The 25,809-nt window shown below is 40.1% G+C and overlaps 1 protein-coding gene across 1 annotated transcript in view; it reads left to right on the forward strand.

The window, feature by feature from the left end:
- LOC149792876 (NADPH oxidase 5-like) overlaps nucleotides 1–25,809 on the forward strand; it is a 49,600-nt gene that overhangs the window by 4,001 nt on the left and 19,790 nt on the right. The window contains exons 4-9 of the mRNA XM_089968918.1: nucleotides 1–169; nucleotides 628–800; nucleotides 1,241–1,432; nucleotides 1,905–2,037; nucleotides 8,238–8,372; nucleotides 9,265–9,290. The exon at nucleotides 1–169 is cut by the window's left edge and continues 226 nt beyond it. Coding sequence (XP_089825044.1) covers nucleotides 1–169; nucleotides 628–800; nucleotides 1,241–1,432; nucleotides 1,905–2,037; nucleotides 8,238–8,372; nucleotides 9,265–9,290 — 828 coding nt within the window. The remainder of the gene's footprint in view (nucleotides 170–627; nucleotides 801–1,240; nucleotides 1,433–1,904; nucleotides 2,038–8,237; nucleotides 8,373–9,264; nucleotides 9,291–25,809) is intronic.

A 25,809-nucleotide genomic window follows, 5' to 3' on the forward strand; every position in this document is an offset into this window, starting at 1 on the left:
TGCATGTTCGTGCTTGTGCTAATGTTGCGGAAATGCATAACATTCTTGAGATCGACAAAAATTGCTAATTTTCTGCCACTTGATCAAAATATTTTATTTCATAAGATGTGTGGACTTTTCATCGTGTTTTGGACTGTCATACACACGGCTTGTCACATCGGAAATGCAGGTATGTGTAATATTCCGCTTTCTTCTTTGGAAAACAATTTTACTGTCATGACAACCAGTAAACTAAAACCTAAATGAACCTACGAATTTAATAATGGGAATATGCACATATTATCTTTTGTTTTGATAGTAGTATTCGCCTACTAGACGTCCTTTGCAAGAATGGCTAACAGTTTCACCGATCTTCAACTTAGTGGACAAAAACGAAAGATTTTAAGAGATGCAGATTTGTGTCATCTCAAGAATCAATATTTGTCTTCTTTACCAGAAAAAAGTGGAACAATGACTGGAAAGGAAAGCTAGTTTTATATTTTTCTAGTTAGAATTGGTGGGTTGCTTTCTAAATTTTTTCTCCGTGTAACGAACCGATTTTTCGTTGAAGGTTGTTTTTTGTTTGTTTGTTTTAACTGTCCAACTTTTATTTCCATATCAATCAGTTTACGTACGATATCTTTTCAGCTCTCGTGTCCAAAGCTACAGGTATAGGAATGGCGGACATTCTCTTTACAACAGCTGCCGGAATCGGCTTTGTTGGTGCGTCGGCATTTATCACGGGTTGGCTTTTGGTCCTTATCCTGATAGTTATGGTCATCTGTTCCATGCCGTTTGTCAGAAGAAAAGGTCATTTTCAGGTATATTTCTGGTAACAGCGTCGTGACGCTTTTATTAAAATCACAGTTAATGAAATAACTTAATGACATGCGTCAAACCATAGCACGGTACCGATACGCATGTGTCGTAGACCAAAACTATCACAGGAAATGTGTGACGTATTACGTGATTTGTAGGCCCATTGGAACCTTGTTCAACACTGAGACCTAATATTCTCCACCTTGTCAACTGGCACTATATAACATATTCAAAGAGTTTAACGAAACGTTCGCTTTCTTTTGTATAAACCTTCGTCATCTTATTTAATATTCTTTATCGTAAAATATGATTTTGTGAACAGGTGAGAACGCCTTAAATTGTTGTTAAATTAGACAAACCATACGAGTATTGCCATCAATAAGAAACCCTGACGGTCATGGCAATCAAGGCATTGGCTGTGACATCTTGTATCTGTTTTTAGGTATTCTACTGGACCCATATGCTGTACGTTCCCTTTTGGATCCTTGTCATTTTTCACGGACCCTCTTTCTGGAAATGGTTCCTGGGACCCGGTGTAATGTTTGTTTTGGAGAAGATATGCCGCTCTAAGTTCATCGAGAAAGCAAGATTTGGAAACACGTACATAGAGGAGGTTAATCTTCTACCATCTAAGGTGGGCCTTAGTTCATAGTTGTTTTAATTTTGCAGGTCTGTGTCGACGAGAAAGAATGTTTGCCACCAATACGCTAAAATATACGGGTTAAAACCTCGTTCCCATGGGGTCAAGCATTTCGTCGATATGTTTTGCCAGTTTTCCCTCCTTGACCGTGATCATTTTCATCACCGTTGTAGGAGTACATGCTAACTTTTATTTAGAATGTTTATCTACCTATATATGTTAGCAAGATTTTACCATTACATATTTTGTAATCCAACTTTCAGTCGACATTGTCTAGCCACGAGTGAGATGATACGCCGTTAAACCCTATACAGGCATGTCATGTAAATATATTCTCTAATCCGTACTAAGTTCTTCCATGACTTCAATATGAGTAGACTGTAACTCGAACATAATGAAATTTACCTTGGCTGACATAAAAAATGCAATAATCGTATATTTCATCATTATTTACTTGTTATCACAGGTGACACATTTGGTGATCAGTCGACCACCCAATTTCAACTTCCAGCCCGGGGATTACGTATTCTTGCAGATTCCAACAATCGCCAACCACGAATGGCATCCATTTTCAATTAGCAGTGCCCCGGAAATGAAGGGTGAGAAGATTATTGCACCGTCTTCCTAACAAGAGCGTGAGCACTACCCCAAGTCATCTCATTAATGCATCTCTTTTTGTAAAGTTTTCTTATTGCGAAAAAATCGTCAGTGTAATGTTAAATACATTTTTAATACATTTTGAAATTTTTGCGACATTTGGGTGAGGAAGATTAAAGTCACCATAGCTTGCATTTATCAATGATATATAATAGCAGAAACGGAGGAACCAGCGTTTCTTCGACAATCCAGTCGCCACAAATTCAACCATAAACGATATAATGTGAGCAGACGTTTGTTGGACCTCGAGAGTAGACAGTAAACCCAACGACGTATCCCGAATGGTTGAAGTCAGTACTTTGTGCTTGGCAAATGTTTACCGGATTACGAATAAATACATTGAAACCGACGGCGTAACCCAAGGGTGTACACTCTTTATCGCATGACCAGAACAACGTTTGCACACATACAACAGCGCATAAAAAGTTTTCTTAAATGATCAGTAAACATGAAAATATTTTCAGCAACAACTACAAAAGTCTTCCTAGAACATATATTTGAAATTATATCTGAAAATATTAGCCATTGAGTTGTTCCCCTTGGCCCTAAAGTTTATGAAAGGTTTCAATGTTTCTTTTCTTTCCGTCGAAGGTATGTTTGGGTTGGTATTAAAACAAAATCTAACATAATTTGGATTAAAAAGTTATTTATATAAATGTTTTTGAATGGGGTTTGTCTGGTTTCCCCATTTTTTTCTATTTTTTTTTAATAGGGTTGTACTTGTCTAGGTTGCTGTTAGCAGGTCCCTTGACTTTCCTCGCTTTGATCTAAGAGTGTTGTATAACTGGGTTGTCTCCCCTGCTAAGGCAATTATGCCTTTGGCTGATACCATTCCCACTTTATTTCTTTCAAGTGATATTTGTTAAGGATCTCTCTATTGTCCAGCGTTTGCTATTTGCGTATTTGTTATAATGCGTTATGTACGATATTCAGTTATGTGTTTGCCTGGACTGGATTTTCAGTAATCAAATTTCTTTTTATAGATTTTAGCTATCGTTATGTTATAAAGTTTATAAAAACAAATGAGAAGAGCTGTCTTTTTATGTATAACATAAACAATTGAGAGTTTTGGTTTACATTTTTATTTCCTTGATTACTGTCGGCCGTGTGTTGTGCGTCTGCAATACGTCTCTTTTGTAGAGCGCGGACTTCAAGGAAAACACCATACTGCATCTATTTAAGTAGCTGTGTGCTCTAAGATTTCGATTTTGAGGATAATATATACACGAAACATTTATTCATATTAATTATGTATATAGTCACTTTTTTGTATTCAGCTGTGGTCACATGATTAGATGTTGTGTAAAACGCGAGGTATTTCAATGGAGAAGACCTCAGAATTCTTTATGGTTGTCGTAATATACATCATTAATGTCTTTACTCAGCAAGTACATTAACAAGCCAAACGAGTATTTGTGCAAGAAAAACTGCAATTTGTTCTCGCAAATATGGATCTATCACCTAGGTCAATGCTCAAATTTTAAGTTGATTCTGAATAGCGTGGTGCCCGCATGCCCAAAAAATTGTGTGTGTGTGTGTGTGTGTAAGTATGTGTGTGTGATTTGGAAGTTTAACGTAGCTTTAACAATTTTTCAGTCATATCGCTACGATGTCTGCAGTGTTACAGTTTATAGTGATGTCTAGCACAGGGGTATAATGCCACATACATGTATCATGATGTCCCACCCAATCACATTATCCTGACACCAGGCCGACTAGTCCTAACACTAACCTCTTAATGCTGAGCGCCAAGAGACGCAGCTGCTTGTACCATTTTTATATTTTTATAAGTCTTTGGTATGACTCGGCCGGGGATCGAACACACGACCTCCCGCATCCGAGGCTGACGCTCTAACCACTAGGCCACCGGAGTGGTCCCCCAAAAATTGATTTACTAATGAAATATTTATCGCTTGGTGTCAAGCTGGGACAAACACATTTTGGTGCAGAGATACATACCAATACGATCCTTCTTTGACCGGATCAGATTGGCTGTTTTTGCAAGTTCACGTCTTTTGCTAAGTCTTTCCGCATACATAATGTGTTTGAGATCTTCTGCAACAACAACCAGGGAACTCCATTCTCTTCCTAAATGTTTATACCTCAGCCATCCACAATCGAGTACGTCGAGCACTCCCATATTTTCTTCGATTGGCTTTTCGGATCACTCATCCTTGAACTTACCAACAGCATTTTTGCTGGTATTACTAAACAGCGAATGATCTTTGGATACTAGATGGTGTCAGATTCATCTACAATCCATCGTTTGGCCATGCCCCGATACACGTAATTGGTAATAATGTGCGACATCTTAACGTTATCAACGTACCGCGGTTTCAACTAATCGTAGTAAACCTCGTACACAAGCAGCTTTGAGATGTCCAGAACTGACCAGCCCAAAATAGATACGTTTTGCCAACATCAGCTTGGATTTCTTGTTGTGTATGGCAACCTGGCCAGTATCGAAGATTTTGGGTGATTGATATGCCGGGTCCGCAATCAACCTGTTGAGTTTGTCTTGCCCACTCTTTGTTTTGTATTTATTTGATTTCAGGAAACAAAGCTTCCACACAAACGCTTAAACATTCAAAGTCCACATAGATGATACGCTGTACTTTCATCTTTCATCTTTTGGCCAGGTTCTTACATTCTTGTCCTTTGCGGTTTTTCACGATTAATATTGTTAAATGATACATCAATGATACATCAATGATACATCAATGATACATCGCGTGCTTCTCACCATGAATGATCGAATTATCCGAAGGCATCGATTCTAAATAACATATTAAGAACTAAGTCAGTGATGGATTACTTAAATTTACTGATATCAATGTTTTTTACGGGGAATTCAATGTCACCTAACTTATGTTCACCCATTTTTTTTTTTTTTTTGTAGTTTCCAGGTTTACTTTATTATAGCTCACTGGATGCAAGGCGGACAAGAACTTGCATTCACAACACTGGTTGGCAACATTTACACTTGCAATGAGTAGTGATCGTGGTGAAAATCATGCTGGTGTTAGAATACAACTCCATCCACGTGACGTTTTCTACAGGTAAAAATATGAGGTTGAATTCCCAAGCGTCTCGACCACCCGGATCCTTCTCGGAAGTATTTATTAAACTTCTTGAGTATCTTTGCATAATTTTTATCAATTTCATTATGATCGCATCGGTGTCATGGTTCAAGATTACACAGGTATCACAATGAAACCCTGGTTGTGATGTTACAGATGCCGCAGATCCATCTTTGGTTACATGGTCAGGCATGGTGAAGTCTACACTGAGGAAGATGCCAACCCTGAATCCGGACGGAAGTGACATTTCGCCCACGTGCTGTAAAGTTTACACGTTTCCGGACCCATATTTCATAGAACTCTTCCAGAGTGTTTATGTTGGCGTATATACGCTTATGATAATCGCGATAATTAAAAAAATATCGATAGCGCGTTTACATGCTTTTTCTGGGGCTTTTTTGGTGACAAGCTTTAGCGGCGATAGTGGCTGCGATTTGTAGGCAGTTCTGCATATCCTCGACTAAGCGTGCAAGTTCGTTCCGATTAATATTTTATCTTGATATTTAATCTTGCTTCTGTTGAATGCAACTGCCTCACGGTCTGATGCTATTTGTTGAATGCAACTGCCTCACGGTCTGATGCTACTTGTTGAATGGAACTGCCTCACGGTCTGATGCTATCTGTTGAATGCAACTGCCTCACGGTCTGATGCTATTTGTTGAATGTTACTGCCTCACGGTCTGATGCCATTTGTTGAATGCAACTGCCTCACGGTCTGATGCTATTTGTTGAATGCAACTGCCTCACGGTCTGATGCTATTTGTTGAATACAACTGCCTCAGGATCTGATGCTATTTGTTGAATGCAACTGCCTCACGGTCTGATGCTACTTGTTGAATGAACTGCCTCACGGTCTGATGCTATATGTTGAATGCAACTGCCTCACGGTCTGATGCTATTTGTTGAATGCTACTGCCTCACGGTCTGATGCTATTTGTTGAATGCAACTGCCTCACGGTCTGATGCTATTTGTTGAATGCAACTGCCTCACGGTCTGATGCTATTTGTTGAATGCAACTGCCTCACGGTCTGATGCTATTGGACTGTTAGACCTTATAACGCAAATAAATCTGCAGAATATTTTATATATAGTATAGTATGATCAACAGTCCTAATCCTGTTGTGTTTGGTCTCGCCCAAAGGACTTTCAGTATTATTCGTCCTGGGCAGAAATCATCTATGCATGGTTGTCTTTTATATCGTTACAAATGATGCAATTCTGATATCATATATAGTCATTGTTAATTAAACTCTGTAATGCATTTAAGCAACTTGCCCTCAGACATTTCTTAAAATTGTGACTAACTCTGATTAATTGCTTGCTACCTTGACTGCATTTCAATTTTTTAAAAATTATGTTGTTAACTCATAAAGTCAGAACTCCTAAGTCCTGAGACGGATAGTCATCGTATTTGGTAAATGTGTGTGTGTGTTGTGTCTGTCTGTCCGTGTGTGTAGTAAGAATATTATCATTCGGATTGGATCATTTGTAATTTGTCCTCTAATGAGATTCGAACCCACAGCCACCGTTACTACATCCATCACCTTTCCTGTAACAAACAACGAACATACCCTCTCGATTAAGTATGCATCCCAAAAAAGGATAGAACTATATCAGGGATATAGACATTCGTGCGCAGCAGACAAACTCGCGTGACGTCTGGTAATTAACTCTCAGATGGATGCAGAATCACTCAGGATTTCTCTTATAGAAAGGAAGACATAGCCAATTTATACACAAAAAACAATTATAGTTCCAGCTGCATTTGGGACGTGCACTTAGTCCATACAGTATAGGGGTTGGTGGTGCATCAAGAAGGTAATGGGTGCCCTAACCACCGTATCTTTCTTGAAATATTTGTGTGTGTTTGCATATATATATATATATATATATATATATATATATATATATATATATATATATATATATATATATATATATATATATATATGTGTGTGTGTGTGTGTGTGTGTGTGTGTGTGTGTGTGTGTGTGTGTGTGTCATACACGACTCTGTGGTTCTAATTCCTCAATTACAAAGTGAAAAAAAAATTAACTTAAAGTTTGATGAGTGTGATCCAAATAATCATAAATGATCGATCAGTTCCAATAGGTCTGAGTAGTCCGTATGAATTCCAAATGTATCCAGAATGATAGTAACACACTCTTGTACAATACAGAAACAATCACCTTGATATATTCCTAAAATTCCTTTAAAAGAATTCACAGTAATTCCAAAATAGCTAAATATGCAAATTTGTTGGACTGTATCACAATAACTCTGTACAGCTATTATTCTAATTAATCTGACCTATTTGGGGTACTGTAAGTCCAAATAATTCTTATATTAAACAAACGAATTCCTCTCAATTTAACTTAGAGTACTTGTACTACTATAAAGAATGCCTAATTCTAAGTAAAAATTCTCTCATTTAAGATGTTAACATGCTGTAGAGAGAAATGCAGACAAACTTTAAATGAATCATCTAGTCGTATCAAAATACTCCATCAGTAAAGAAATCATTTGTTTAAAAACACACCAATAAGGAACTAGGTCAGCTTGGCCTCTCACATTAGAACCTATGTCCTCGTCTGATCACGTAATGTTTGCTTATATTAACGGTACGACTCAACCTTTGAAATCGTAAATGAATAAATTCACGCATTTGATATATGATTCATCTTACAGTACAAACCAACTCACAGGATATGAGCTTTAAAATATTTTATGAAGTAATCAATATATATATATATATATATATATATATATATATATATATATATATAGAGAGAGAGAGAGAGAGAGAGAGAGAGAGAGAGAGAGAGAGAGAGAGAGGGAGATCGCTTAATTGATAGAATGATAGTTACATGTGTGTGTGTGTGTGTGTGTGTGTGTGTGGTACATGAGTTACATATTTTAAGAACAACGGAACTAATAATATTCCGATTAGGGATACCAGCATAATAAGCAATTAAAATCATCAAAATAAGTAACTACTGTTAATTCTATCTTCTGTTAATTATACCTTCATTAATGATGCCGTTTTATCTTCGAAATACAGATTACATCTGGCTGCACGTGCGATCAACGGGACATTGGACAAACAAACTTTATGAGTATTTTCAAGTCCTAGAGACAAGGCCAGCATCACCAGACTACAGTGTTTACAACAAAGGATCTGCCAAGAAAGAAGAAAGTATAAAAGGTTGACATATATTAAAACTGTAAAAGCACTGGCTTCAAAAGTTCAAAATATGTCATGTATTTTATTGAATATTTTCACGTAGAGTAAAGGACATAAATTTCATCGTAATATATGAAGAGCGATACAAATCAGCCTTTAGCAGGAGTTTATTCTTGTCTTAAAATATTTAGATATGGGTTACTGCAAATGATATTATTGTTATAACACATTATCAAACTGTTTTGCTGTTTTCTATACTTGAATACATCACATTGTTTACATGAAGATCACGGTTACCGTATACTATATTTATCAAGGCTAATTTGAGCAGAGTAACCAAGCGTTATCCGGGTGCTTGATGTTGCACAAATTCCTGCGCCGATCCGAACAAAGCTTCTCACTCATTTTAATTGATACATTCTCTGGGGGTGGGGGAAGTCTAGATTGGGAAAACATTTGTATCAACCGTGTATAAAATGTGTTGTAAATCAGAAATTTACGCTTTCAAATAATTCTGCCTGCAATGAAATAGGATTGAAACGTTGAGATATGTCATAAGCTTGTCTATTGTTTCGATCCATCTCAAGGTATAAACATGTGGTCCCTGGATCATAGCTCAAAACGTATTGAGATCCCCATCCTATTTATTCTGTGCCTTTCGCTTCCACTTGTTGGGTCAGAAATTAAAGGAGAGGGGAGTCCTGGAAATACGTAAATGTATTTTATTATAGCTCTATAGTTATGATTTCCAATATCTTGCTGAAGATAATGATGTAATTTTCAACAAAAAATTGTTAAAGATATTTTCTTTTAATGATCCATGTACGTGATTGTCTTGGCAAGGGTTCGCATACGCAAACATTTTATAGTAGAATCGTATCATAATTATTTATCTTTTTCATAGGTAACATGACGGATACATCAAAAAAGGTAATTTTGCATGCGTTTTAAGTGGCAGAATATTTAATGATGTTTTTATTTATTTCGTTATTTAGTTATTTATAGTAGTAGCAAACACTGGATTCTAAAGGTAACAATATATTTTTAACATATAATAGTATTTTTCTACAAACAAGGATCTTTTAATTAATATACAGTTACAGAGTCCTATTTTCAGAGAGAAATATATGTGTTGAAATCTTAGCAGCAGAGGGGGGGAACAGACCGAAACTAAAATAGTACTGAATAGACAAAAACAGTTTCGGTTTACTTATTTCGACGATAAACCTTTCCATGTAGACCATAGAATAAAAAAAAAATATCCCTGAACGTCGAATAATTTCTCTCGGAGAGACTCTTCGACGACCCGGGAAATGCAATAACATCCGCGCGCTGACGTTCTTGGTTTACTTCAATAAATCTGAAACTATTCCCCCGCGGGTCGTCATTGACACGGTCGGTCGGTCCAGCCCCCCCCCCCCCTCTGCTGCTCTACGAAATGAGTTTCCGAGCGCGTTAACGCGCCAAGAAAACATTTTTATGTTAACCATACAGTGTATCAAGTCCGATACGGTATCTTGTTCTGGGATCGTGTAAATTTATTGTCACAAATCCATGCTGGTTTCTTCGAGCGTGACTAAAGAAATTCTTAAACTTATTAATATCCATATCGCCGCTACACCATGTCTGATGAATATTTCTCAGCGTGTGAACATCAACTCCATTAAACACAGCAAGAAGATTACAGTTATCCCTGATTACTTTTGGAATTTGTGTGTAACGCTGAGTAACATAAATCACATCGGTGTTTTTATGACGACCTCGTGAAAATATTCTTGCAGGATTTTTTTGCTTGTCCAGCATTACATCATCGTACACTACTAGGTTATTTATTCCCCCGTCGAGGTCTTCCACGGACGGAGCTTCTTCAATATCAGTTATAAATTCAACAACATCCTCGCCGTCTTCACTCAGCGCTTTTGCACTCTCATTAAAATCTTTTATAACATCATAACAACGTTGATCGTCTACAGATGGTGCTACCAAATACAGCTTATCCCACTTCATCCACTTCATAATCAGGTTCAGCAACAACTGCGTTTTACCCGATCCTGACGGTCCTATGATGATCATTCTGATAGAATTTGGTAGCACGGAATTATGCTTGACTGGTTCTTTCCTTCGCGTCGCAGAAAAATCAGTGATCTCCATTTGTATATAAGGAATAATAATTATGGATCTATATTGTGTGAAGTGTAAGGCACGAACCCCTACGAATGATCTAACAACGGTTACAACAAAAAATAACAGACAAGCACTTTCTGGTAAGTGTACGCGATGTGGCACAAAAAAATTTAGATTTCAAAAAAAAAGCCTGACAAAGTCAGCGGAGGTGACATTGCAGCCGCCCTCGGACGACTTCCAGGTACCCCTTGGGCTAAATATCCCGGAGAAAAACATCTCCCAGGATACAATTACTGCGGTCCGGGAACACGACTAGATATCAGGCTTGACAGCAACGATCAGCCCAAACCCGGCGAGTATCCGATAAACGCTATTGACGCAGCGTGTCACATACATGATATTGCTTATCGAAGTAAAGATCTACAAGACAGGCATATCGCGGATGTGAAATTAATTCATGCACTAAGCGCCATAAAAAATAAATCATTTAGGGAGTCACTCGCTAATTGGTTAGTAAGATCAGCGATGAAATCTAAATTAGTAATCGGGGCTGGATAATTAATAACGATGCAGACAAGTCCAAGGACTTCCAACGCTAGTGTTTCCATGCAAGCGATTTATTATTCCCCAATCGGATACTGGAGAGGTAACTCAGCAATTAATAAACTCGCCAACGCGGCATCAGTAACACGCGAGGTTGCCAAAAAATGGCTGTCAAAACAAGCAATATGGCAAATCTACTTACCACCACCTCGACAAATCAACTTTGCACATTTTGATGTTAGTACCCCCAATGAAGTTCATCAGGCTGACATACTATTCCTGCCTCATGATACTGTCCGCAGAAAAATATACAAATACGCGCTAACAGTAGTTGATGTTGCTAGTAGATACAAAGAAGCAGAACCGTTAGCGACTAAAACAGCGTCCGAAGTCGCCTCTGCGTTTTCGCGAATTTATCAGCGAGGACCTCTAAACTGGCCACGATTATTACAAGTTGATCCTGGTAAAGAATTTCAGGGCGCGGTGTCATCACTGACAAAGCAGCATAACGTTACCATACGACGAGGACATACTGAAATTCATCGGGATCAGGCAATTGTTGAGCGATTTAATAGAACACTCGCTGAGAGATTATTCGGATACCAGTACGCGAGGGAATTCATTTACGATACACGATCTCGTGAATGGGTTGCAAGACTGCCAAACGTGATCCACGCACTGAATAATGAAATTACCAGAACAACAAACATGAGACCTGTAAATGCAATCACAAAAAAATATATACCCCGCGTCAGTGAACGTGTTTCAACGCAGCCAACGACGCTAGCGTCCCCGTTGCTGGGTAATGTCACCGTTAGGTATTTATACGAACCCGGCGAACTCGAAGGAGGAAAAAAAAGGGCAACTGATCCTATATGGAGCGTTACAACACATAAGATATCTAGCATAACCAGATCAACTGGGAGAAACGCAATCTACAGATTAGATTCAACTGCTCCTCAGCGTGGGTTCACACGCGAGCAACTTCAGGTGATCCCCGCGGATACACAATTACCACCTCGATCACTTAAATAACTGCAGCAGCACCTCTGCGTCGATTACACTCAAGACAGGTCAACATCACATTTTCACGCGTATGACCGCGATTACTATCTATTCTATCTACGGTAAATTGCCTTGGATTATTTTTCGAATACTGCCACAGCAATAAACAATTACAACTCGCGCAGTGATTATTCTGCTGTTGTTGTAATTGTATAATAAATGTTTCGTCGAGATCAAACTCGTTGCCATTTTTTTTGTCGCTCTGTTTGTAACCGGCTAATTTCTTTCTTATTGTATCATCAGCGATTGATCTGTTGATGCTGTCGTTGATAACATCATCTAATACAATTCTTCGTAACTGACCTATCCTTCTTACTCTTGACACGGCTAAATAAACTAAATTTGACCACTCGATGCGATCATCAACAATCCAAACTGTTGTATCTGAAATAGTTAGTCCCTGCGAACTGTGGATGGTCATAGCGTATCCTAGCGTCCACGGGGATTTGCTCATTTTCAGTGCCTGTTCAACAGCATCAATATCAACTGTGACAATATCATTTAATACTAAATTCTGTTTTTCCGATCTCCCAGGTATATCAACGTCGGTATTCTGCAATCGCGTATCAGCTGGTCTATAACACAACGGCACTACCAGCATTGGAAATTTCTTCTGATGTAACTGAAATAACCGCTGCTGAAGTGTGTCCCTGACTATCTTTCTACTTGCCACAATTAAATCACCTGGTTTCCACGTTTCCCAAAAGTCGCTCAGCGAAGTCTCTGGAATTATTTCACGCATTATCTCACATTGGACTTTATTGGTTTGTAGCCTGATCAACGCCTTAAACTCTTTCAGCGTTTCATCGAGTGATCTAACATCGTTAGTTATTTCCTCATAATAATCTACAAAAGTTTTCAACCACGTGTGTGGAGATTCACCTGTAAATGGTGGTGGTTGACCATGATCGCCGCACATCACCACTGCGGTATTTTTCTTTAGCAACCAATCCAGAAACTGTTTTAATGTATCCAACGGCACAGTGTCTATCTCATCCCAGATTATTATTCCAGGGATATATTTCGTACCCATTCGTTCAGGTGTCCACGTGCCGCCGCTGTACTTGAAAAAACTGTGATACGTGCACGCGTTAACATCCCGTTGTCTCATCTCCCTGGCAAGTCTGTGTGTGGGAGTCAGCACAATCATGTCAGAACCGCGAAATAATTCAATCGCGCGAGTTGTCTTACCGGAACCACCAGCCCCGTTGAGATAAACTGTTCTATGTCTCACAACAGGATCGTGCACCGGCGGCAGCGAAGTTGTCGTAGAAATTGAAAATTTCCCAGATATTTCTGCGCCGCGATATTCATCCTCGATTTCAACATCAGCCGATTCACAATATCCATGCAACATTTCATTTTTTATTCTCCATGAACCCCACGATGGATCATTCGGTATAACCTTATTCAACGCCGCTAAGTGTTTTTTATCGATATAGAATGAATCCGTTGCAACTCTCACTGCGTCAACGGGAAACCTATTAATCATCGACAATAGGTTTATTGATACATAAGCTAGCATCGAAGATCTCAAATGTGTGTACTGAGATGATTCTCCGTCGATATAACTAAAAACAGTTCCTAATTTTTCCCCGTTTGACAGAAACACATCTTCGCGGGTACAAAACGTATTATTCGTGGCGGCATCAGCGACAATAAGATCCAATTCGGCCTCGTCCATGATTAATCGACTATGATGTAGTTTATGATCATACGCTCCACCTTGAGTAAATTTTCCTATTATTCTTCGTCCTAGATCTTTTGCGGCGCTTTCATCAGTTTGGGAAATTTTAGGAGTTCTTTCGATGATAGTGTCGATAAAAGATTCTGGATACTCCTGGAAATTATTAGTTTCTTCGATGACTTGCGGAGTTGGCAACCAAACTTCGGTTTGACGACAGTAGCATATAATCGCTTCACTGACCGTCAGCGACAGCAGTATTCGACTGTCAAGCATGTATCGCAATAACACTATTGGGGCCCATCGCTTCTCAACGAAATGTTTACCAAACCAAGCATAACACACAGGATGTAAACCCGTAGCGAGTTTAAACGACGACACACAAGCAACCCCGGTCAGGTCAAAATCAGGCAATGGTCCGTTCACGGATACTCTTGTCATCGAGCTTGTAGGATGACCAAACCGCGCAAAATACTCACTGCATTCTCCACGCCCAAGAAAACTTCCTGGATAACACGCCGTCATATCCACGGATATCATATCGCGGTGATCATACTGGGTATTCCACAAACCACCGTGCCCGTATTCGATACAGCTCTGTTGAATATCCTCGAGAAAGCTCTTCGGGGTTGGTCTCCATGAATTTCGTTCTCGGGCTATATGCGTGACAACACCCGGGACAGTAAAACACTGCGTCAGTAACGTATCAGTGTTCGTCGCATGATATTTTTCTGCGAGTTTTTTCATTTCGTGATGTAATGCCGCCGTTCTGTATACCTCCCCGTTGGGTTTCACAAACTGATCAAACTCTCCCTCGAGGTCACTTCGGAATAACCACACCGACACTGGATCGGTTTTACTTATCTGATAAATAAAATCAAACATGGAAACTCTTCGAGTTTCAATGCTGGCATTTCCGCTCGTGGAACCACTAGCATTTTCCAATTCCGGATAATACTTTACAACACGGTCTCGAGGAAATATCCTAACCGAGTCAGTCCAGGCGTGACTGTTATGATCGATAATAGTTATTGGTGCTCCACGGGAATCATATTTACTCTTGTACAATACCTCACCGGTCAACGATGAAACCGTTATAGGAAATTTTAGTAATCGTTCGAGCTCGGCAACATCATTTATTGACGCTCCTTCATCCACTACTTTTGCCGCCCACGCTGCTATTTTAGTCTGTCTTAGCGGTGTTAGGCCGTTTCCTCGCGCGGCATTTTTAAAATGTTCCATTACTCGCTCGGCTACACAATTCATCCTGGAAGTCAGAGACTTCTCTGGGGATTTTATCAATGACTCTGACATCTTCATCGGGGCGAGTTTATCAACGCGTGGTTTCTTCATCGGATAAATTCCATAAATGACTGCGGTCACAGGATACGCTCTGGCATAATATGGTATATCAATCCCAACAAGTACTCCCGGGTTTGAGTCTTTGGTTACGACGACGGTTTTTCCCCGTCGGGCATCAAGAATAGGGTCTAGTTTGTCTCTGATAATCCATGTTGTTTCACCTGTTTCCGCGTCGTCGACGCCAACGATAAATTTTATCTGAATGAAATATTTTTTATCATCGAGATACCCAATTATGTTCGACGCGATTGTATCGTTGATGGTACCATCAATGATGGCATTTTCAGAAATGATTTTATACGAAGACCACACATGTGCGGCACCATCACGACGAAACTCTTCTTTGGCGTTCTTGATAACACCAATTACGAGTGTGAGTTCTCGTCGTCGTCGATCAAAAGTTAACCGGTCAAGATCGAATCGACCTCGGGGAAATTGGAGATTTCCAGGTTTTATTCTGGATAGTCTTTCAAAACTCATTATTATAATTAAGACAAGTATTTAAATAGACAAATATATTATATGCACCAATGCAAGTGGATTAAACTAAATTCATCAGCGCCGTGTAGCAAACCATGCAGACACGAATACTGTGGACAACATGCTCAACAGGTCCGCCGTGGAAGTCTAGGACCGATACCGTGTATCAGATGCGGCATTGGAACACGGGGAAAAACGCAATTATGTTCAGCGTGTGGGGGAAAACGCTATCGAGAACTAAAACGTTATTACGATAAAAAAAATCCAGACTCGAACACGTTCTCGGAGCGTGATTACATAAATAAGTTTTCAGACAAATTATGAATTAGACAAATGATTTGCTTATAGTATAATGAATCAAGAATTCGTCCCCGAACAAGAATTTGTTCCCGAACAAGAATTTGTTCCCGAACAAGAATTTGTTGCACATCCAACTATTAAAAATTATGAAGCAAACCGAGATGGCATAGTACGACACTGCAGACTGAAGAAACCAGTTGGTGGAGTTGATAATGCTGGTTATTTAAGATTTACTGTTACCAAAAGGAGGTATTCATGTCACCGTTTCGTCTATGAATGTTTCCATGGAGTGATCCCTAAGGGTTTTGTCATTGATCACATTAACGGTAACATACTTGATAACTCTATAAACAATCTTCGCGTGGTCACTCAGAGCAAGAACTGCTTACTGGGTAACACAGGGCGTTGTAAAACAGTTGCAAGAAGAGCTATCAAATCCATAAACGCAACCGGTGAAGAAATTGTATTCCAGTCAATAAACGCCGCCAGTAGGTATTTCGGTATTTGTCCACCTTCTGTACAGCATGTCGCAACCGGGATCCACAAAACAGCATTTTCAAAGAAGCTCAAACAGAAGATCACATTTAGTTATGTACCTCTTATCGTTGACACAAACGACGATAACTCCTCCACGAGTGTGTAACGCTCTGCAGAGTTGTCGTCGTCAGAGGATTTGCTCCCTTGAGAAAGCCACCTTGATAAAATATTTTATCGAGTTCATAACATGTAATCATTTATTTACCGTAGAATATATATTTTTTTACAAACAATATCCTCGTTTTACTGAATATATCCGACTGTTTTGCTCTTCTGTGCTTGTTATATGACCGCGCTCAAGAAAACATACAATTAAAATATTTTAAACAAGTCCCGCCCACTACTAGAGCGAATTTGGATCTCGCAAGTAACAGTTGGGTTATATACGAAATCGCTCCCTAAGACCTTTGGGTCGATCGAAAGTCAGCACGCGCAAGCAAAACCATAAATTTAATCCGCCAATGGCGGGTGTCTTTTGTGCACCATCCAATGGTCGATTCAATGGATGGTTTTGCTCTGCTGCTGATCGTAGAAAATGACCCCCCCTGCATGTTTGTGTCGTCTTAGAATAAGTTAGGATAAGTTAGGATAAGATTACATGTTCATTGTGCCTTTGCCTGCTATGACACTCGAATCAGAGGTAAAGGTTGTTTGTGTTGTCAAATAAATGTTTGCCGGGCTTGCTAGAAAACTCGATCCTAGAAGCCAGGATGTCTCGTTTTGTTTTTTGGCGATGCTAGTATTTTTCATGCATTTAAAAATATGAAAATATATAATAATATGAATCACGAAAATATAAATACCATACTTGTTGAAATTAAAGAATTACAACAGCGAGGTTTTAATATTTTACTAGACACTGAAACAATTATGTCAGATTTTGAATCCTTGAATGAGCTATCACGGCAGGGAAAGAACAATCTCTCTGCGAGATATAGGTTCATTAAGGGTTTGCAAGATCGCATTTACAGATCACTTGCCACGATAACTGAAAATCAGGTATCTGAATTTATTCCACTGTGCCGTGCAGTTGAGAAGATTCGTCTTGTATTGTCAAGCGAGTATGAGACTCGAAAATTAATTAGCACCAGGGTGAGGCAGTTAAAAGGTTATATAAAGGACACGGAAATGCCTGAAAATACTAGTATTTGTGACTACGAGGCCGACAAGGAAGTATAAATACAGCCGCGTGTGACTCACAGCACAAAGTGAAAGTAGAACCTGAGCTAGCGTGGAAACTCAAAGCGGAAGCGAAAATGCAGAGCATTTCACAAGCACATTTCACGGGTAAAAAAAAAGTGTATTATTTTTTTTGCCCTAGCGATGCTAGCATCGCCAGAAACTCAAGCGGAAGTCCAAAGCCAGAAATGCAAAGCATTTCCATTTCAGATTTTCAGGATTTGCTTAAGCGTTTCAACATCAATACAACAATGAGAATAGTTCATAATCTGTTCTCGTTGACACCAAACTGTGATTGTATTATTTTGCTGTAGCTCTGTTAATTGTGACGACGTTAACAAGAAGTCTTCGTCGCCGTACACGTCAACGATTATTTTAACGGGGAAATACTGTTCTGGGAATGTCTGTATTTGAAATGCGGTTTTTATTGCCTCGTGAAGAATTTGCTTATCATGAATATGAACTCGTGCGTGAATGTATTCACACATTATATACAACTGTTTTTTTTTAAATGCGCGCCTGCGTGCTAAGCACTCGCATGAGAAGTCCTTTGGACTTCCTGAGAAATGCTTTGCATTTCCAGAGAAACTCTTCCAGAAATGCTTTGCATTTCCAACGATGCCGGTTTTGATGGGGTATTTGCACGCGATGACGAAAGTGGACCACTGCAGAAAAAAAACTATTATTATGGATCCGTTGACTTGTCCTTGTCCTCGAAGAGTTTCAGGACTTCACCAGTAAGTTCACGGAGACAGTCTCGCCACGCAGGTCCAACAACCCCCCCCGTTGGTCGGTGAGTTTAAAATTTATCGTTGACAACCACGGATTATTACACCGCAGATAGACCACATTGATTGGTTCTTGCACAATCAGAAAACCAGGGGGGTCTTTTGGTGTAAACGTATACAGGATAAACCCCTGCGTCGCCGTCGTAGTATCTGATGCGCTGTAACTGCCATCGATGACGTCACATACAAGATTGACCGCAATAACATCTGTGATATTTACGATCCCCGGAGATACGTGTCTGCCATCGGATGCTGTACTGTTGTCGTGTCTTAAAATAACAGGTTGTGGTTTTATTTTCGTGTACGCGGCAAGAATATCTTTGAAAGATTCCGCGATAAGATCAGAGACTGATTTTCTTAGTGTGTGTACGTTATATCCAGGAAGTTTAAAATCTGAAATATCCTTCACGGGAATACCAAATAGGGTTGCAAAATTCGATCTTTTTCGGTTTCCATAATCGCCCTTGAGATCCAGTAGATGTTGAATTACTTTTTGATTCATAAATTCCATCGTGGATGCGAGTTTGTTTAGTTTTTCTATGGTGGTGATAATGTTCGTGCGAGAACTGCTTGCAGTTCCTGGTTTTGTTATATCAGAGATATAATCTTGAAAATATACTCGCAACAGGTCTAGCTGTTGTTTATGTGCTTGTTTGATCGGATTAAAAAAATGAGCTTCTATGTCTTCTGGCTGGTAATTCCGGAATCTCCCGTCTTCGAAACCTACCCCTATTATATCCAAGGGGAGTCTATCTGATGTTGAAAACCGGGCTTGGTCTGATCGTAATTGATCTGGAAATAATAAATGCTCACCGTACACGAGGTCGTGTAGTTCTTCCTTCGTGGTCTCGAAATCCGACTTCGATGGTGGCGGTGGACCCGGTCCAACCTCGGGTCGTTCTTGTGGCCATCCTAATACTGTTCGGATTGAGCTGCTATAAATATCCACGGCGTATCCCGGTGTTGAGATTTCAATGACCGCAGACAGCGTTGGTTCGTGCGCGGCTATAGATATTTTGGCTTCCTTGCCGGTGATTCGTTTTATTTGGCGTTGTATCTCATTGTTGATTTCTTCGATCTGATAACTCCCAGTGGGTAGCGTAATTGTATCCCAGTCGAATTCGTCAGAGTCGGCTTTGGTTTTCCACGAAAACACAAACGAATTATTTGGCTGCTGACCGGAAAATGATGCCGCTCTGACATTAGGCCAGCTGTGATACGCACTGAGCTTTGCTAATGCGATTTCGTTCACGGCAATTGGAGTTCGAAAATTAATGCTGAATTCTGGTGTCGTCGAGGACACTGATATCATCGTTGTTTTTACCGGCGTTGTGTTTGTGACTATTTGCTGAAGCAGTTCCTGTGGCGTTGCCATCGTTATTATTTACTGAACTTTTCAAATAGTCATTGTACGCGTGTGACATCGCCGTAAATTCAGAATCTGATATCGTTCCGTCGTCGAGACTTGATGATATCAGCGATGACAGTTTCTGATATGCGGTCACGGCGGTAGTTAATTTGGTTGTGTAATCGTGCAGTTTTGTATTCGCGCATGATGATATTTTTTTTGCTATTATTCCAAAGACGCCGGCGGTGGTTGTTGTCACAGAAACACAAATTGTTGCAGCGACTACTGCAGTCACGGGAGTTATCGCTGATAGTATTAATCCCGCGGATGCAACAGCGGTAGATACCGAATAAACCATAACATCCAATACTACAACGCGGCGTTTATACTTCCTTACTTTACGATTAAGCTCGTCGATGACGGTTTTTAATTCTGATTGCCACTCATAGACCTGATTGTATCTGTATTCATTCCCGCGCGGCGTTGAAACGCTTTGCGTTTGCGTTGACATTATTTAAATCGCATGCGATTCAATTATGCAGTGACCAATTGAGGTGTTGAAGCGACGAATTCCAAACACCACCAGTAAGATGTTGCTGTTAAAGTATCGTCGGCGGCTTCAAGCATAAATGTTTCCTCGTTTCCGCTGTTTAGTATTACAGTGCAAACCCCGGAATACTTATCGGTGGAATGTCTCCAAGGATATGTTGTGAAGATTTCAAATTTAGCGGCTGAAAACACAGACAACCTGTAAACACCGGTGGCTGTTGCTGTATATTTGATAGTGTTGTTATTTTGTCGTGACCATGTTGCGAATCCCGATGATACCGTGAATACGATGTTGGTGATATGCCCGGGAGTAACTCCAGTGGGAACTTTAATCAAACTGGTTTTGTTAACGATCTCAGGAATACCCGATACTATATTCTGCTGTGTTTGTTTGATCGTGTTAATGTTATTTTCTATTATCTGAATTTGATCTGAAAAACTTTTTTCCGTTCTGACTACACCTAACCGGGTATTAATCTTATTGATATCGTTGGCGTTATTAGTAAGATTTGGTATGATTTCAGAAAGTTTCGTGTCGACGACTGGAGGATCCCCAAAGAACTTATCCACGGCCTCATCAGTTTTTGAGAAGTTTCTTCGAAGTCTTGTAAACGCGCCCACGTGAACATCATACTCTGCACGCAGCGTATTTAGTTTACCGTTGACGATGTCCACGTATTGTTTGTTTGACGCATCCTGGTCGGATTCGGGATTTGCTAACGCGGTTATTTTGTTGCCGCTCATGTCAAGTCCGCCGGTCATTACGTCGCCGGCTTTTGTTACTTTATCGCTGATTAGGCCAGCAACGTGTTGGTACTGCGCGTCGACGTATTGTTTATTTGCGGCATCTTCGAGACCTTCCGGATTTTTTAGAACGGTTATTTTGTTTCCATTCATGCTGAGTTCTCCTGTCATTACGTCGCCGGTTTTTTTCACACATTTATCAACACCTTTATCAATACTGTCTTTGATGCTTGCGATTGATATGTTCGAGTCCTTGATCCGGCCGCCATCACTAAATGCGGCGAAGTTATCCTTGGTAGCTCCAAGAACTCTGCGAATTATGTCATTGAACTTAATGTTGCTCGTTCTTAGTTTTCCTTGCTTGTCTTGGAAAATAGCAACTTCATCTGGGTCAACTCCAGCTATATTCAAAAGATTATCGACTTCATCTCGGGTCGCATATTTTGAGAGATCAGCATCTGTGCCAGGTTTGACTTTTCTTGTGAAAGGTCTTCCGTAAATATCCACCATTATTCTTATTGCTGTTTTTCAAATGCGTGAGAAATCCTTTGGACTTCCAGAAATGCTAAGCATTGGAAACGCTAGCGTTTCTCGATGCGGTATATTCATACACTACTCGATGCGGAGACGTTGCTGGATTTCTTGAGATTGCATCAAGAACATTTAAAACCTCGTTTCCACAAATGGGCGGATCAATTAATGTTTGTGTTGGTAACGTCGACTGCCACACTGGAACATTATAAAATCTGCTGTTGAGAGTGCGAGGCACTCCGCGGACATACCTGAGAAACTCAACTGGCGGTGCTAAACCGTACGAATCGAAATAGATAATTCCACGTGGATCGATCGCGTAAGCAACCCAGTGAGTTCCCGGACCATCTTTGTTGTCGAGATTGATAATGCCAGTTTCTGGATTATTCGGCCGCGTCGGTAATTGATCTCGCATAAATACTCCTCTGAAATGTTTTATACGCAATTTTTTAACAGCATCGAGTAAATCAAAATTGCTCAACGGCGTTAGAATTTTTTTGGATACCATGATGGTGGAGTTCCTGGTAGTCTTAGACCTGATCCGCGAGTGGATCTCCCCTTTTTTTTCTTGTATCCTTTTCCCGTTGCCTTCTTTAGTGCCATTCCAGCTGCGGTTCCAACTGCACCTAACGCTGCAGCTTTTGCCGCTGCGCCAAGTAATCCTGGAATTGCAGCAGCTAGTATTGGGATGAGGGGAAATATTCCACCGGTTTTAGTCATGTCCTTGATAGCTGCAGCAGAGAAATCAAGTCGGACACCGGTTTTTGCTGTTAGTGCCTTATTAAAATGTTTAATCTGAGTGGCCGTCAATGACAATTTGTTTGGACCACTACCAAGTTGATCTCGTTTTAGTGTTATTGATGTCCCGCATGTGCTTGCGTTCTTCGATTGCAATTTCTTCGTTTGACCGGAAGTCAAGGTGACATTAACATGACTGTATGACATTATATTTCAGAAACTAATCTAATTGTTACATGTTTTCTACGGGAGCGTCAATAACTCTCATTCGTCCGCCAACACCTTCAAGCAGCATTGCTTTATCGGAGAGTATAACCGCGACAGCTCTAAAACCACCAACGGGAAACTCACCAACGTTAGCCCGGAAGTGTATATCAACGACAGATTGTTTGGTTAGATCAAGATGTTCCAGCGAAAAGTAATAAATCGGATACAGCGTTGTAAAATCCAGTTGTGATATTTGCAGACCAGTGTCGACATTCTGATCGCGACCCATAAATGACATCAGACGATGATACGCACGCGCTACCTGATTTCGTTCATAATCTATTAATATATCCTCGGATGGTTCTTGATGCCCGTTTATCCGCAGCGAAACCCCAGAGACAGCGAGTTTATCAAATATCATATGCGAATGTATTTGACTATTTACTCGTGCGTTACTCTGGAGTGCTATGAAAATGTGTCGCGGCGCTGACACACCCTGCTGTGATGAGATATGCCACGTAAACTGTCCAATACCGGCACCTTGAATAGAATCTGTTGTTGTTGTCAGCCATGATATCAGTGATTTGCCGCCTTGGTCCATGAAAGAGAGTAATCGTTGCTCTTCAGCGAGTGATGGAGACATTACTGGCATCCACAACGCAAGTTTGAGTAATATTACTTTACCCTGGTTAGCAGCAGGATCAGCACCTTCTCGCCAAACAGCGTCGTTGTCGTCACCTTTTCGTACGAGTATAACCGAATGTTTGGCTCCGTAAATAACCTTTCTGACATTTCTGCAGAACCCAAAGATGTGAGACAGTGGAATTGCGCATGAGAATTGTCTATTTGCGCCTGATAACATTAATTTACGCGTAGCAAAACCAAGATTGTACTCAGGGTTGGGATGAGCTACCGGCCACACATCAGCATCAGCGTTATCGGCAAAGTTTCTTGGCCGTCTCATAATGCTAGATCTGTGGTCGGGATGATTAGAATTATCCTTAGCAAACATCACAGTCGGACCAGCCGATCTAGTGTAATCATCTGAGTATCTCGCTAATCCCACGATTGTTGTAGCAACGTCGACATTATCCTGAATCGTTTCAATTTCTTTCCCGTCAATGCTGTATGAGGCACTTCTGAACAGCGCCATGATACCATTGTTGACAAGACCAACTCGGAAATCAGCTCCGTATGGTGTATTAGCGTCAACATTTGTTACAATTTGCCCCGTGACCTCAAGAAATGCTTCAGCGGGCAAGAAATATCTACTTGTGTCCTGAACTTGTAATTCAATTCGTCCTCGCTGATCGGGATTTCTTGCTTCGTAAGAATAATACTGATAATCACGCACTGACTCATCTTTTAGTATTGGTGCTTCCATATCAAATGCTGGATCAGATACGCGTTTGAACATTTTTATATAAAATCATCGCAGTCTAAAACGAAGTCCGCTTCCTGATATCAAACTTGTATTTATTTGTTCGGGTGTTTGGGTTATTAATTCCGCGAGTTTTTGATTGGCAGCCTGATTTATTACTTTACTGACGTCCGCGGGCATAAGTTCAGTACTGGCCAGTTTCACCGGTGGTGGTTTTTTTGATCTGCGAATTAACCGTGACAGTCTGTCCTTGATTGACGCGAATGCTTTCCCGGCGAGATCACCAACAGATCCAAGGGCTTTATCCTTGATAACATCAATAGCTTTCATCGACAATTGTTTTGCAATCGGTAATGCCTTAGGGGCTATTCTTGAAAACAAACCAGTAATTGTATCACCGAGACCATCTCCGTAGGTTGCTCTGTAGACTGGTAATCGCGAGTTTACTACGCGGACTTGTAACACACGAGCGTGTCCGGGTTGAGAATTGTGCACGATCATTTTATTTAATTATTGTTTCTCTAACTAAATTTGCTAGTCGCTGTGGTAACCATCCGCGAGTTCATCAATGAGTCCCCGGTAAACGCCGATATCCATGATGCCACGCTGAAATAGTCTCTGACAGATATTTGCGGCTTCATTTATAATTTCCGGAGAGTTGTTTCCGGCGCGTCTTCCTCCTATGAGAACTTCTAACCGTGATACGTCATTGACGATATTATCAGGACAGATGTGGTTGTTATATCCGCGACCAGTGTAACCTTTTCCTATTTTCCTTATTTCCTTTTGTACCCTTTTAATATCAGAAATTACATCATTTTTCTGAGCTATTTTATCTGATAAAACCATTTTAGCAGAAGTACCCTTCAATGTTTTTTGTTCTTCTATTTCATCGTTTAATTCTCTTAATATAATATTTAAATTGGCTAGTTCCCCCTCTAATTTTTTTCTTTTTTCTGATATATTTGGGGGGATGGACGAAACAGGAGTGGTATCATCATCATCGGGAGCCCCCATTTGTTCACGCGATAAAAATTCAGGCACTGGATCAGGCGGTATCATTACGGGGTCTATTTTTAGAGCTGGTGGTTTCTTCTCCTGTAGTCTCGACTGTTTTTTCATTTCCTTTTCCTGTATTTTTTTCTTCTTTTCTTCCTCCCTTTCCTGCCCTTTCATTTCCATTTCCTGTATTTTTGCCTGCCTTTCCCTTTCCTTTGTCTTCATTCGTCGGTCTCTTAGTTCCTTATTAACCCCAATTACGCCAGTTTTTATAAAATTATAGGTATCATCAGTGCTAGATATTCGAGGAATACCCCTGTTTACTTTGTAAACATAATCCCTCCAATCATTCAGGGTTATACCCGAGGCAGCTCCTGGGTTTAGAAAATTTTGCCGGTTAGGATAATTTAAGACAATCCAAGCAGAAAACTCCTTAAGTTCATCCACGTTAGTAAGCGGAATATTTTTTATCTCAGTAATACCATCTTCGGTAAATTTATTAATAAATGTTTCCTTAGCAACTGTCACTACTCCGGCGGCACCTGGATCAACTACAGCACCTTCATCTGCCTGTTGCTGTTTAAGTTCTTCTATTGCTTGAAGTAACCCTCGTTTTGTTTTGGTAGGGTCAGCAGGATCAGGTTTTCCTACAATTGCAGTTTTAATTTCACCAGTAGCTGCTGTAATAGGCTTAAATAATTCCTCCGCAGATGTTGCAAACTCAACCTGCGCTTCTTGTCTTGCTTTTAATTTTTCTCTGACGGAATCACGGACAGGAATAAATTTTTTAATCGCGGCTAGTCGTTGTCGTGCCAATCTAGTTGTGAATGCTTCTCCAATATTTGCCATTATTTATTTGTCCACGATTTAATTTCCCCGCATGGATTTGT

Source organism: Sinohyriopsis cumingii, chromosome 8, assembly GCF_028554795.1.
Source record: "Sinohyriopsis cumingii isolate HCF-2022 chromosome 8, ASM2855479v2, whole genome shotgun sequence".
Classification (NCBI taxonomy): domain Eukaryota; kingdom Metazoa; phylum Mollusca; class Bivalvia; order Unionida; family Unionidae; genus Sinohyriopsis; species Sinohyriopsis cumingii.